General features: G+C 43.9%; 1 protein-coding gene and 1 long non-coding RNA gene across 2 annotated transcripts in view; both read left to right on the forward strand.

Moving 5' to 3' along the window:
- Positions 1–463: 463 nt before the first annotated feature.
- jcada (junctional cadherin 5 associated a) lies at positions 464–14,810 on the forward strand. Its single transcript, XM_088363977.1, has 5 exons — positions 464–647; positions 7,188–7,732; positions 8,505–9,389; positions 9,643–12,818; positions 12,985–14,810. The coding sequence occupies exons 2-5, from the start codon at positions 7,353–7,355 to the stop codon at positions 13,017–13,019; spliced, it is 4,476 nt and encodes a 1,491-aa protein (XP_088220103.1). The 5' UTR covers positions 464–647; positions 7,188–7,352; the 3' UTR covers positions 13,020–14,810.
- A 281-nt stretch (positions 14,811–15,091) lies between these two features.
- LOC148380849 (uncharacterized) overlaps positions 15,092–15,492 on the forward strand; it is a 56,232-nt gene continuing 55,831 nt past the window's right edge. The window contains exon 1 of the long non-coding RNA XR_015854711.1: positions 15,092–15,396. This is a non-coding gene — a long non-coding RNA (uncharacterized LOC148380849). The remainder of the gene's footprint in view (positions 15,397–15,492) is intronic.

Genomic DNA, 15,492 nt, shown 5'->3' on the forward strand with positions numbered 1-15,492 from the left:
GTTGCGTCTGAAGTTGAAATCAAAAAGATAAAATGGAGAATGATTTGATTTGGATTAAAAATCTGACATGATGCATTAATGGTGCACCTTATAGTCCGGTGCGCATTATATAAAGACAAAGTTTTAAAATGGGCCATTCATTGAAGGTGCGCCTTATAGTCCGGAAAATACGGTTTGTAGGTATCCACCGTATGCACTCAATGCAAGGCTGAATCTTGGTTAAGGCCACGTTTTTCCATCCAGATTACGTGTGCAGCTGTGCATTTTGATTGGCTAGAGCAATTTCACGGTCAAGGATGTGTGGAGGTTAATTATTCATTAACCGCTGCTAGTCCCTAAAGCTCTCTCAGATGCGTTTTGAATCGATCCTTCTTCTACAGTAGCTTGGAAAAAGGTTAACTCCAAACATTTGCAGCATTGGATAGATGAAACGCTGAGTGTACTGTACAGTCATTTGGCATTACCATTGAGCGCCGCTGCATCCAGCCAGCTGCCTGCCCACTGGAGCGGAGGCGGGATGCTCATGAGCGCCGATCGTCGTGAGGGGGCTGTTCCCTCCGCACATCCGAGCTCGCTCATTCCGTCCGGAGCAGCGGCAGGGATGAGAGCTTGGCACCGGGGCGCCAATGCAACGACACGCTCCTCAGGTAAATTCTGTGCAAAGTCCTTTGCATGCATCATTTTGTTATTATTTTGTGCGTGTGCTATTTTCCCGGGAGCCATCGGAGGCTGAGTCGCATCCGCGCGTCACTCAACATTTCCAGCGGTCTCTTCAACTTCAATCCAGCCTCCTCCACACTCTCCTACCCGGCTTCGTCTGCATCTCGTAGCGTCGGAAAAGGGGCCATTCGGTTCAGATTTTGTGTCACTTTTCAGACTAGACATAACGCGGCGGATGTGCACGAGCGCAGCGTGCACAGATCGGATTTATAACTTGCGCGGTGCGGTGCGTTTGGGATTTGATTATTTATTTATTTATTCTTATTATTTGACGGGGACGCGCTCTTTTTTTTCCTATCAGCTGAAGGTTAAAGATTGCTATGATGGAGCTAGTCACGCTAACGTTAGCTCATCGTTCGGTGGATGAGAGGCCAAACTCCATCCAAATTACGCAATTTCCCCTGTCCTAGCACCCCGATATTATAGACAGCGAGAATAATGGAGGTATCTGACGGAATTAATATCATACGGTCCTAATCTAATTTCTGTCTCAGAAATATAATGCATCCTCAGATATTGCTTAGGAATCTGCAGAAGTTGTCCAATTTGAATTTTTATCCACAGTGGGTGGGCGACATGAGAGTTAAAACAACCGAGCCATCATTTACTGTATGTCGGGTCACGTGCATGCCGAATTTAGCCAAGGACGCCCCCGATTAGTTTAACATTTACATTCTACGTCACGCTTTGACTGCATTTCAACCGGACAGCAATGAAAGTCAAAATAGGGAGTCGTTGAAGGGAGTCGAGCTGGTGCGCGTTTTTTTTTTTTTTTGCACGAGTGTGTTTTAGTAGCAACCTGAGAGGTGCCTGTCAGTCCATTTCATAACAAAACAGTCATAACGCGCGGATTCGTGCATGTGTGACAAAATGCATGAAATGGAGCTCGGCTGATAATAAATGGTTGCTTTGCATGTTGTCACTTTGTCTTACCTGCAAGCATGCTGGCCACTGATGACCTTCGCTCATGCAGACTGCTAAGTGAGGCCATCCTTAACTCTTGTCGAAATTAAATTGGAATTAATATTCATCTAAGGGTGATGGACCTGCACTTTGCTCTATAAAGGCAAGTGTGCAAAATAGGATATTGAATTTTAGCCCATGTCAGACTGGATGTAAAGTCTAGTTGAGTTACATCGTAAATATAATGTCTCCCCTCGACTTGGTCATCCATGGCCTCAAGTACGATTATTTTCAGTAGTGTTGTTTATACAGTATTTATGGTATTGCCCTGGAGCAATATCTGTTAGTTTTTGACCTTTCATAGCTCAGTGAGTACGTATTAAAAGCTAGTTAGTAAATGTCAGCAAATGGTCCAAGACTAGCTAAGAGGGAGAACGAAACCATAACTAGGGTTGCTGGTTTTTCACACATCCCTGATATTGGGTTGGCGTGTGAAGACCCTGCTGGAAGTCCTCAGGGGGTGAAGTACGGTGAGTTTGGGGGATGGGCTGGGTATTAAGAAGGAAGCAGCTCATTAATTCCTTCCAGCATGGGGAAGAAAGGTTTGCTCAGCATGTTTGGAGGGGCCCTTCACAGCTCCAAAATGAGTCAAACTTTTATGAGTGGGCCAAACCCGAGCCGGCGATAAGTGTAGGGTGGGCGAACCTCGTTTTTTTTTTTTTGCAAGGTAGTGTGATATCCCTGAACTTCCCTTTCCCCTTGGATTATTACTTTTCCTTGGTTCATTGACCACGCTGACAGACTATCCCATTTTTCCCCCCTCCCACTTTGTCTGTCTTCAGCATTATTTCAAGGCCAAGTGCACACAGAATATTAGTCTGGCCATTGGTTGGCTAAAACCGTAGCTTTTTTTTTTTTTTTTTGAATGTCATCGGATGTTTGCCTAGCTACAGGGATCCCCTCGGAGCTCCTGTATGATGTCACACGTGATGTCAGAGCTGAGGTGACGCAAGCAGGCGGGCAGGACGAGGCTCACGGATGTAGCCGTGCAGAAACATGTGAACGTCGCTGACATCTGCCAGCGTTGCCTCTTAAGAGCGAGACGCCAGAGCTGCGGCGTGAAATGTGAAACGTTTGCTGTGTATATTGTTCCATCCCGATTGGAAGCCGGCCATATGTTCGGGCCATCTGCCTGCTCTCCGCTTCCTTAGCGTCAATTTATTCCAATGTGGCCTCACTATTTGTTTTCACTTGTTTACATCGCAGTTTTCCACAGCCATGCCTCCCTCATGAGTGTGTGAGAATCCTTTCATCCCACCTGTTATCTGGTTCACATTTAAATTCATGCACAAAGCCCCGAATGCCGTGCTGTCTGTCTAAATGACGTGCAATGGAATCTCAAAAATGTGAAAGGTCGTATAATTCGATGGAAATTACAAGTCGTGCATAAAAAAAAAAAAACACTCGACAGTAATCTGTGTAGTCGCAGATACAGGGAAGCAGTTTCCCATTTTTTTTCCAAATAATAATTCAAAGTGAAATAAAAAAATAAAAAAAACACGTGATGTAGAAACACGGGCATGCGTGTTTGGCGTTATGACTAATGTGATCACTCCCCCGGCAAATTGTTAATGATAACACTCACTTGCACAATAGAAATAAATGTAATGTAGCGTTGTATAATGAATGAATGTTTAAAGAGGCAGGGCACAGAAGGGGGGGGGCGGTTTCATACCGCATTGTCGTGGTATCATACATGGCCTCAAGGAATAAACCCGATAAATGATTAAACATTTAATTGCTTGTCACGAATTTGCTTTATTGTTTATGAATCACGACCTTGAAGCAAAACGGAGTGTGCGATAAGGAATAAGCAAGTTGTTTATTAAATAATGCTTAAGTCGAAATCAATTTTACTATTCAATCTTCCAGTATTTTTTTGCATCCACCTTATCACGTAAGGTTATTTGTTGTGCGTTACTGGGCAAGAGTCGGAATCTTATTAGGAAAATGTCATAGCATGCTAACCCTTTGATCAGTCCGCTTCTGGCTGCTAAACATGCCCATGTCATCTCCAGCAACCCGCCGGACCTTGATAGACGCTAATTAGGACACGGCATGGATTGGGAATAGCTAAGTGCAGGTGAAGCCTACTGTGTGTTTGTGGATTAGCGTGCCTAATGACCTTGCCTTTATCTTCTCTCATTTTAAAATGCTGGCTGCAGTACAAATGCCCAGCCCAACCCGAACATCCTTTTAAATGTGGGTGCATTGGGCTGAAAATCTCATGATGAGCTCAGTAATGGAAAATCACTTCATTGATATGTTAGAAGTTGTTGCACAGCTCTGAGCCGGGTTTTTGTCATCCATTAAGTCCGGGGGACAGTTATTTGGCTAGACCAAGTACAAAATAGAATCAAGGGCCAGACTGTAATGTTGTACCCGGTGATGTATTGGTGGAATTAAAACAATAAAATAGTCTACCCCTCCAGATTTTTAAATTTGCTGCCAGCCGGTTAAAATAAGTTGTGAACCGAATTCGGCAACAAAGGGGGGAATATTTTAGCCGCCCACGCATGAGCAAAACTGTCGCCAAGGGAGACGATTAAAAAATAATAATTCAAATATATGTCTTTTGGCTAACCTTTCTACATGAGCTAATTCTCAAGGCGATGAAGGCCGACATGCACGTTGGGTGTTGTTGTTGGGTTAGCGTGCCGCTTAAGTGAAGTTAAACAAGACTTAAAAGTCAACTTGGGTGTTTGTCAAACAAGCTTGTGTTAAAAACAAGTCTCTGACGTGTTTTCACTGGACAAACAGAAGCCTGATTGGAAACATTCAGGACCTTCAATGAACACCATGTTGTCACCTAGATAAACAATCTGGAGCTGTTTGTTGAATGCGATGGGCTGTCGTTCCAAAAGATGGGTCAGCGTACGAACAGTCCAAACAGATGCGGAACCGGAGAGTAGCCAAGTACACACCCAGCTCGGGAGTCTTTTTAGATCCAAGGAGACTGGGAACAATGTGGAGAGGTGCGGCTCTTGTGGAATATTTTTAGGTGATTGTCTTTGTTTTGGTGTATTAGACTCATTTGGATGCTTTGCGTTTGAGGTCTTTTATGCCGTTTGATCGCATAAATCACTTTCACTCAATTTGTTTTGAACACAGATGTTTTTTTTGCCATGTTTGAAGACAACTCAATACCCATTTTGTGATCTATTTTTTTTTTTTTATATGACTCCATCCAGTACTGTGTTGCTCTCCCTCATCTTAGTTCGGCCGTACGGTAAATGAGGTGACACCAAACTGTCAACCTGCAAGCCGTCATGCTCCTGCAGCCCAGTCATGTGTGCCCAGCCAAAAATATTTCTGATTGTTTTTTTTTTGTGGGAGTGAGGCCTTGATATTTGTTCTTACGACCTCATACCCGTATTTTCAATTGCGTCGCCAGTAAAAACGTTGTGGCTGATGAGACGAGAACACGTGGGGGTGGTGCGAGGGTCGTCTGTGGGGAAATGCCAGCCCTCATGTGGTTCTGTTTATTTTTAGCTCGCTTAGCAGTGTATGTTATCCATATCAACTATTTCATCCCCCCCCTCCCCTTCCTGAGTGAGCGCTTTCAACTAAAACGCAGCACTTTTTATTTTTTCCGCTTGCCATATCCAAGCAACCACAATGCCATCCATTTTCCACACAAGAGGGTATTGTCACGGAACACAATGTTTTTTTGTGTACTGGGGGGGATGAACGTCGAGCATTGTTGCGTAGCGTTCCTTCAATCCAAGGTTTTACTTGATATAAAATGAGTAATTCCATTGCATAACAGCATTAGCAGTATTTAAATTCAGCTTGTCATGGGAAAGGAAGAGTTAGGGCGGGGGACTAGTTTGCAGGCAGATCATTTTACAGGAGGAAATCCTCACTTTAACCGATGTTGGAGATAATCCTCGTTTATTGGTGTCATCAAGATAAATTGCCTCAGATTAGGGATTAAGTTAGGATCAGACATCATATGGATCTTCACTTAAAACAGGTTTATATGTAAATGGAATATTATCACAAGGTAAGGTGGATTATATTAAATATGGCCCCTTGACCTAATTTAATTATACTGATACGATTCTGTTTTTATTCCTGACTTAATCACAAAAAGGAACCGAAATAGCTTTATTCATCTGAGCATCCATATTTCTGTTAAAATAAAATTCAGTGTATTTACAACCTCAAGCCAAATTCTCGTAAACAGCCTTAAATGGAGCTTGACACGCTTCTAATGAGTTTATTTGCGAATTAAATATGCTCTTAGTAGTTTTTTCAGTATTAACATTGAAAACGAAGGACGCGGTCTGAGCGAGCGTTACATTTAAGTCATGTTGAGGTTCAGAAACACACATTATCAAAAACGAAACACACAGCCCATCAAGGACATTTTTCTCTTATTTGTTACACAGCATTTTGACAGTTTTGTAGTCTGTGAGTGATAATCAGGCCAAAGCAATAAACCAAATCAAATGATGTCATTGTTTTGACATTGTTCACTCCAGAAACTTCCAGCTCGTCTTCTCCTTGAGGAGATTACGCAAATGGAAGGGAGTGAAATTTAACTTAACTGGGTAAGAGGCAAGAGTCAATCCACCAAAGCTAACAGGTTTAAGGTTTTAAATGGGGGAAAAAAAATATTAATCGTATTAAGGAGCCGTACATACAAAGAGCGGCATTTCACGCTCTTGGATCCTGTTAATCATCTCGTTGTAGGCTCTTCTAAGGTTCAGGTACACGGAGAGAGGAAGGATCAAGGACATATAGTGGGGAGAGTGAGTCAAGGCCCTTTTTTATTATAAATCTTGTTTTTTTCCATCCACTGAGTTGCAAAACAAATGAATACATTTTGGTGCATGTGTCCTGTTGACAAGGCACCAAGTATGACTTCATCGAGGGCAAGACATCATTAACAGATGCACCATGGCTATCGTCAGTCGGATCTTTCGTCGGGCTTTGAATTTTTTAATACCGCACAAAAAATATATATTTGCATGCTATGATGGGATTGCTGTGAAGTTTGTCTTCAGTGAATTTTTTTCTTCCACGTTTTAGTTTAGTGACTGCATTTCTCGGCACTCACTTGTAGTTTCTTGGGGAATTCCAGTTTTTTTAGCTTTGAAATCGGCTTTTTTTATCCTCCCAGATGAAGGAAATGCTTTTGAGATGCAAAAGAAAAACCCCAAGAGTGTGGACGAGGATGTGGTGCAGAAATGAATACGATCGCTCGCTTGTCCTTGTGATATACAGAAGCATCAGTTTCCTCCATGACATTTCGTATCCTGCAGTTTGCTGACGATGGTGTTTTTATTTTTTATTTACTTCTTCATCCACCAGAATTCTGCATGTAGACAGCTTTGGTGCTGATGTGAACCAAGTCATGAACATTCACTTCTCGTGCTGTGTTATGTTAGAAGGGTCCTTGTAAATCAGATTGATTTATTTATTTTTAATTCATTTTATTAAATGTTATGGGTTTTGGTTGTCTTTTTACATCATCTCCTCCTTTCTTCTCTACTCAGTGATGGCCTCGGCTGCGCAGTTGTGCCGGTGATCCTGCCGCTGCACACGGGGAAGAAGCGGCGACGCCTTGACAACCGACCTACCTTTCTCGCCCCCCCAAAAAAGCGGAAGAACACAAAGAAGGGGGGAAAAGAGGAAACACACCAGCATAATCAAATGCGAACATGTACAGCGTGGAGGACCTCCTCATTTCTCATGGATATAAGCTCCCCAAGCATACCTCCGCCTCCACCACCCCGACCCCAACCCCCGCATCCCGCCAGACGCCCTCGTCTTCTTCACCTCCATCTTACAATAAACACAATGCGGGTTCGGGGAGCAGGCCCAGTAGCAGGACACTCAACGGCTACGAACGAGGCTTGAGAGTGACGTACGCAAACAATTGTGGAAGCAGGACTCCTCAAGGGTACCTGGCCGCGACTGGAACTAGCTGCCCCAACAACAACGTCGATCCCAGGGAGAGGAGCCAATCCAGGCAGGAGGTTGAAATCCAGGGCCAAGTTGAAACGCCTTCCTTTGGAGAGTCGCTGACGTCAGACAGCGGGTATGATAAATTCTGTCTTGTCACATGGGTGCTGTAATTTGCTGACCAATGGAACCACGTAATTATTGTTGTCCCCTACCATTTAGCGAATAATGACAGAGCAGGAGTAGATGTCATTTTTTTTTGCTGAGCTCTCCACAGAACGGCCAAATGTCAAACTCCAGAATCCCGCCTAATTCAAGATTACACTTCATCAATAATACAACGTCTATATTGGGTTAAATGCATAATGTATATGAGAATGAGTTATATTTAGCTGAGTTTGGTGTTACGCAATTTTGAAGCCCTCTTGGGTAGGCAATTGAATTTTATTTTTTGAACAGAGCTGTTTCATTTGCCTATTCGCACTAGCTTGTTTTGTAACTGAGACAAAGAAAAAAACGAGCATCCCTATGTCCAAACGATCAGTTCGATTTGTTAATGTTATTTCTTTCCTCAGACATTTTTTTCCGCCAGCCAGTAAAATAACCACGGCCGTTTTGATTTTTTGGTTTTGCTTTACTCGCCAGCTTTCCCGCAGCACACGACTGCCCAGAGATCATTATAGATTGCAATGTTGAGGGCGGTCAAGGCTTCAGCCTTGATGGGGTGCACATACATGCATCTTGTTAGTGATGCCGGTCAGTCAGTCATTTTGAAAGCAGCACAAATCAGATGTTGTCACAATCGCTTTGAAATGTTTTTGTATGGCGCTTCATGGAAAAAGACATGGAGATCTGTCACCATCTAGTGGAAGTGGAATTTGTATTAACCATTTCTTTTTACCTCTTAGGTTTTGTGATGGCAGCAGAGGTCAACAGATGCAGTCCAAGGATGTGTCCTTCTGGAGGAGGAGAGGCCAGGACTTTACTGTGCTTCTGGACTATGCGGACCACAGAGGGGAACATAACAGACCAGAGGGAAGTCAACAAGCGAGAGGTCAAGAACCGCCCGCGGAGGAACGTCAGAGAGTAGCCCAGGAGCGGCAACGCTGGGCGGCCCAGGTACAGGCTCGTGCTAAAGAAAGAGAGGCGGCTCTCAAACAGTGGAGGGTGGCCTCTGAGAGGAAGTGCCAGAGCCTGGGGACAGACGAGTGGCGTCCAGCTGTCAGTTTTAGTCGCCAGATGTCGCAGAGTGAGGGCGAACGTTGGGCTCAGGAGCAGCAGCGGCTCCACGCCAGGACACCAGAGGGAATGGTAGTCCACCCCAGGACCAAAGCCAAATCCCAGTCCATGCCCAGGATGCTGCGACCTGAGAGCCTGCAATATGTGGACATGTCCTCGTGCGGTCAGGACTTGTACAGACGGGTTAACGGCCATCCGCTGTCACAACATGACCTTTACCGGGCGCCCCGCTGGCCGGAGAACGGCAGGCCGGCAAGTGCCAACCAGTTATCGTTAACGCCAAAACCCCGATTCACTCGACCCCCTAGACCTCCCTCCTACGAAATGCACCAGCAGATCAGGGGAAGCTGTGAGTTGCTGTCTGGGAGAGACTCGGTTATTTCCCATAGCAGGGACAGGACTCCTCTTCCCATCATACGGACAGGTGATGCTCCACTAGACTATTTTGCACAGGATTCTGGACCTCCAGGATACATCCCACCCCCATCGTACAAAAGAGCTCCTGTGATTATAGGAGGGCGTCGGGGATATGGTGAGATTGCAGTTGATTACAGGTAAGGGCTGACTTTTCCTTTTTTATATATATATATATATATATATATATATATATATATATATATATATATATATATATATATACACACCGTATTTTCCGGACTATAAGGCGCACCTAAAAACCTAACTATGAATTCAATTAGCTCGTAAACCCTGCATTTGATTTATTTTACAGTTTGTTACATAATCCTTGAAATCATATGTCAAATATTTCTGTTACTCCCACGTAGCAATTTTTTTCTTTAATTTTAGGTACAGAGGTGACGTATACCAGCAGATCCACGTGGCGCCAGATGGATCCCATTGGATCACTCGACATCCAGCGGGTTCTTGGTCCGAGTCATCCCGAGAGAAGTGCATTGCAGGCCACAAGCAGCTCCATCCTGTATGTACTTCGCAAGAACATCCGGGTGGAGGAGTGCAGTATATCTCCTTCGACGATCCCCGCATACGACACATTTCTTCAGCTCTCGGCGGTAATTCTCTGACGGACGCCGACAAGATACGTCACATCCGCAACGAACTACCCAGCACCACCACCACGTCGGAGCCCGCATCCGGCAAAAGTGCCTTTTTGCCCCCGTCGGCGGGGCCTTTTATCGCTGCCAAACTGGCCAGCGATGCTAATCAGACGTCTTCATGTGACTTTGACAATGACAATAAGAGGTGGCACAGCAATTTGCACAAAGCGACTGTCGATAACTTCTCAGCAACTGACCAAAATTGTAACACATATTCCAAAAACCAACGTCCTCCTCCATCGCCATCTTCCGCCTTTCAGGCCCCAATAAGAAGAGCAGCATCTCGCCAGGGGTCCAGTTTAGATCAGGTCTTCGCAGAAACCATCACACAAGTCAAGAAAATTGTCCCAGAATCAGGGTTGGAGAATAACAGAAATACAAAGAGAAGAGTTAGTGAGACCATCTTCTGCCTTGTGTCTGTTCCCCTTCACACACCAACTAACCTTAACAAAGATGCATCAGCAGATCAAAACAACAACGACACAGCACGAAGTCTGACCATGACCAATACAGAAACCTTCGCTGTTGGCCTCAAGGAGACCCATAGCCTGCGGAGCAAGTCCGTCAACGAGATGCCCATCAAAGTCCACTACTCACATTTTCACACCACCAGCACTTCCTCGCTGAGGAATTACAAGAGGGCTCCTTTAAGGAAGGAGATCATAGACGCCTGGGCACTTCAAGCCAATGACGACAAGCAGATGTGCTATACTGGCTCCTGGCCAGGAAATCAATACCGTAACCAGGAAACCCAGACTGGTTCACCTTTGACAGTGGTGAAAAGTCCAGAACCTCAAAGCCCACCTGGAGGACAAGAACCTGTTCATTCTGCCTCGGACACGACGACTGACAGCGGCGTAGGAACAGATAACGGTTCCTCTTACGGCTATCCCATGGCCGGGCAGAAAAATCTCCATCCCTCCAGCAACAGCGCCTTCTCCCGACTCAGCGGCAGCCCAACATCGCAACCTTCTGAGCAACACATATTCTCTCCATCCAAACCAGAAGATTCAGGAGACCAGAAGCCATCGTCTCCAAAGAAGAGCAGTCCTCCCGAGTGTGCTGAACAAGTGGCCTTTGGTCAGTTTCTCCTAAAGCCAGTCAACAGACGGCCATTCGATGCCATCGGTGAGCTGGAGACCATCAATAAGGAGATGGAGGACACAATCAGCAAGAGGCGGCATCTCGGTCGCTCGATCGACGATTTAGACGGGATGAACAAAAGAAATGGCCGCTATCATTCGGGAAAGCATTTTGGGGCAGGTAGAGAAAAACCTGTTCTCAAAATAAGATCTAAATCCTTTCCTTCTGCCAACGATTTGGAATCCGTGGCCGCACGACAGGATTTCTCCAGACCGCAGACGGACGTACCTGATAAGTTACAATCCTCACCGCCTCAACAAAGTCATTCAAAGCAACTTTACAGGCAGGATATTCCCGTGGCGCAGGAGTCATTGCTAAGGGATGTCGGGCTGACCGTCTACACCGAGACCCCCGGTGGTCACGGCGAGCAGCGCTCACTCTTGCTTTCAAACCAACTCCGCCGCGACGACCAGCTTTCGAGCGAGAGCGGAACAAAATCAGAGCTTCCAGAAAAAGCGGAGACAGACAAAATGTCACAAAGCAGGACTGAGCTTAATTTGAGCAGGAATGAAATTTGCAAATTGAGTTCCTTTGTTGTCGAGGAAAACGGGAATGACTGTGAGTCAACCATAGCAGACATGCACCTTGAGAACTTGCTTACTCAAGAGAAAGCCAATTCGTTACCTGCCGAGGACCTGAGTAGTCTTTACGAAGTCAAATCTGCAAAGGGAATACCGGAAAACGAATCAATGGAGGAGAGAGCTGCCAGAATTTTGGGCATTACCGTTCCAATGGAAACCTTGGGAAAGTCAGAGAGGAGAGATGACGCGGAAACTCCTGGAGATGATCATCTCGAAGGTGATGAGAATGTGATCGAAGAGCCCGAGCAAGTTGAACAGGGACCGCTGATTTTACCGGGAACCGAGACGGGAGAGGTCAAAGTGTCAAAGTTAGGAGAAGACCAAATTGACGACAGCAGACAAAAGCACAATCACAACGAGGATGACATCACTCAGTCAACGGTGGTGCTGGACCTGCCCGAATACCCGCCAGGTCATCTTTCACTCTCCCTCCCCATCACTCCCGATAGGGTAAGGAAAGGAGAAAATAAAGGCACCACCACACCACAACCTTCCAAAAAATTCATCGAAGCCCTGCAAGATAAGCTAAACTCTTCTGCCAATGCATCTGGCGGCGGCAGGTCAACCACGGACCGAATAGCCCGACTCAAAGAACTCCACTCGGTGTCTCGGATCAGACGCCTCAGCCTGAAAGCTTCTGATTCCAGTAGGGATTGTAATTCTGATGCTCGGGAGGAAAACTCAGTTCAGGAAGAGCCTAAGCATGAGGATGAGGAGAAACGGAAAGGTGATGAAGATGTGAAGGCACAGAACGGAAGGAGGGACGAGGCCGATGTGGATTCTCCGGTCGAGCCTGAAACGCTCCAAGATTGTCAACCTGGTGGAGACAATGAAGATATATGCAAAGGAGGTGAAAAATCACAGGAGGTAGAACAGACTGATGAAGATTTTGCACTAAAAGCAATAAACGAAGGAGTAAGAGAAGCAAAACCAGAAGAGCCTGAAGGAAACGCAGAGCCTGACAACGCAGACAAACACGAAGCAGCAGAAGTTAGCAAAAGCCAAACGACAAACGACGTGAAGGTAGACAAGTTGCCCAAAGCAAAGCGTCGGATGAAGCTTCAGAAGCCTCCACTGCTTCCTAAACCTCGAAGTGTTCCCAAAAGAGAAATAACACTACCGCTCAGCTTCAACCCTGGGACTCCCACAAATCTGGAGGAAGAGGAGATGCTAAATGTCTCAGGTGGGTCCAAGTGTTGTTTACACATTTACTGGCACAATTAAAATGAACAATGCTGGTTGATTTTCATTTTATTTGTATTTATTTGTATTTATTTTTTATTTATTCATATTTATTTTATTTATTTATATTTATTTGATTTGATTTATTTATTTTTTTTTCTCAACAGACTCCTACGATCCCAGTCGAGTGGAGCGAGTGTAACCCACGACTGCGTCGACCACTGTGGAAACGTTTCCTGCTTAACCTTTTTTGCCAAGAAAAAGAAAAAAAAAAGTTCCCGCGGCTTAGTCGGATCGTTACATATCAAACCTCAGCGATCGGACTTTCCTGGTGCTGCGGGAATATTTTAACAGCCAAAAAAAAAAAGGTGGTGCCAATTCTCCGAGTCCTTCCAGCCACCCCCTTCAAATATTTCTCTGCTACACCAAGAAAACTGCCTTCCTTTGAAATATTCTTTTTTTTTTTTTTTTGCTTTTGTTCCAGTGCACGTCATTATTTCCCGCCGCACTCTGCCTTCTGGCTCGGTGTTGAATTATGAATGTAAAAGCGCTTCTGCTCTTCAAAAGAAATGTAACAGGTAAATTGAAAACAAAAAGGCAACAGTATTGCATTACAATCAGTATTAATCCTCACCAAATGTAAATATAAGAAAGAAGTATCAAAATTTTATCTAGATTATAAAAATGGATTTAACAAATGTATATTTTCTTATCTATGTTCAGATTTCTTTCTAAATATTTGAGTGTTACACTAATAATGGAAGCCTCTATTCTTTATTCTTCTACGTGTATGATAGCGAATGTACTCAGAGTCTGGGTTGCAATGAGAAACACTGTGGTCTTTAAAAAAAAATAAAAAATAGTTTCACTTCAGAGCAATATAGTAACGTACTGTATGTTTCGGCCTCGGTTTCCAAGTAGTACGATTCAACGAGCTGATCTCATTTAAATGTCCACGTCAAAGTGTGCAGCTTATAATCTTTTGTTTCCAGCGCATCACTTTTAGCATCAGTCACATATTGTAAATCAAAAATTTGAGTGCTACTTTCCCAATTACCATCAAATTTCGTGGGCAGTTTTGCCATTGGAAGTCAAGCTGTGATTTCAGAAGTGCTTCTCTGCAGGAAATAATAAATATACCGCTATGTTGAATGAAAGGTATTGTTCACACTCTTGGTTAACTTGTGTGTAAAATCAATTCTTTTAACTGAATATGGTGAAAGTGTCGGTGATGATGTACAGAACATTGTAAACGTCTTCAATTATTGTATGTTGACATATCAGTTCTTATTTAACAGGTTTCGAGCAGAGCTGACTTTGCTTTTTGGGATAGCAATATAAGACATTTGGGAATATACCAAAACCAAACTTTATGCTATGCATTGGACATCGACATTTAATAGGTTTAATACCAAAATTTAAAGCTGCAACTACTGGTTTCCTTGTTTTCTCCCCAGTAGAATCATTTTGATTTTACAAGTGTGGAATTTTAGAAGTCCATTATTTTGTTTTAGTCTCGTCATCCTCGTTAGTCTTTTGTACTGCAAATTAGTTGTAACATATAGACTGATTGGTGCACATCTTGCTTTGATATTTTCTATTTTCATACAGACAAGATATGTATAGCATCTTTTTTTAAATGTGCGCCATCTCTAGTTTTAGTGTGCGTGCGCGTGTGTGTGTGCGTGTGCATGAAATTACAGAGAAGTGTATTTGCATATCCAGTACATGCATTTGGTACTATGGTCTATAGTCAACCCAATAAACAACTGTTATATTTCAAATAATGTATATTTTATTTTCAAAAAGGTATTCTACATATTTAAAGCAGAACGTGTTATTTTTAGATTGTGAAAAGGGAACTAATTATAAAAGGCACAATGTTTGTCTACAATAAAATAGATCATTTAGAATGATCGTAATTAGAGACAAGTGTGTGCTATTGTACAGTATTACAGACTATTCATAAATAAAAGTCTTTGCATGAAAAACAGCTTGTGTTTCTCCTCTGCGTTGATTCCATGAAAGAATCCTGAAGTGACATTATCATCCAGAAGATGGCGCCATAGTACTTTGTAATATCTTAATATGGTTGCAGAGCAAACACAAAACGTGATGTGAAATTAAATTTATTTTTTTGTCTCCCTCTTGTGGTAATTTCTTTAAAAATTCAATAACCCACATATAATAATTTTATGACTCTGGAACTCAGGTCTGCAGAAGCTGGATAACAATCCTGATCATTTGAACCAGGTGTGTTGCAACCTAGAAAACATGGAGGACACCGGCCCTCAAGAACCAGACTTGCCTTCCCATGCTCACTAGAATTAATAAATGAGCATTTTAGCCCAACGCTGACCCTTGATCTCATAACAACATGGTACCTTTTGCTTCTTGTCACACAGGGTGTGCTCACATGACACAGGGGACCGAAAGCATATTGAGCACATGTCGTGTTGAAGGCAACCCCGCTGCTGACAATGCAGGCGTCCTCCTCCCAAGTTCCTCTTGTGTTCCCTGCATGAGGGCCACACAAACCATCACTCCTACAAGGCCACCACCCGAGCATGACTTCAAAGGTTAGTGTTGGAGCTGGTGTCTAGCTGTGCCGGTGGGTCAACTCAAATGTCCTTCTGTCGTTTTTTTTACTTTCATCCTCTATTTGTTCGACTTCA

This window comes from Syngnathus floridae, chromosome 20, assembly GCF_059516105.1.
Source record: "Syngnathus floridae isolate MCC-2025c chromosome 20, RoL_Sflo_1.0, whole genome shotgun sequence".
NCBI lineage: Eukaryota > Metazoa > Chordata > Actinopteri > Syngnathiformes > Syngnathidae > Syngnathus > Syngnathus floridae.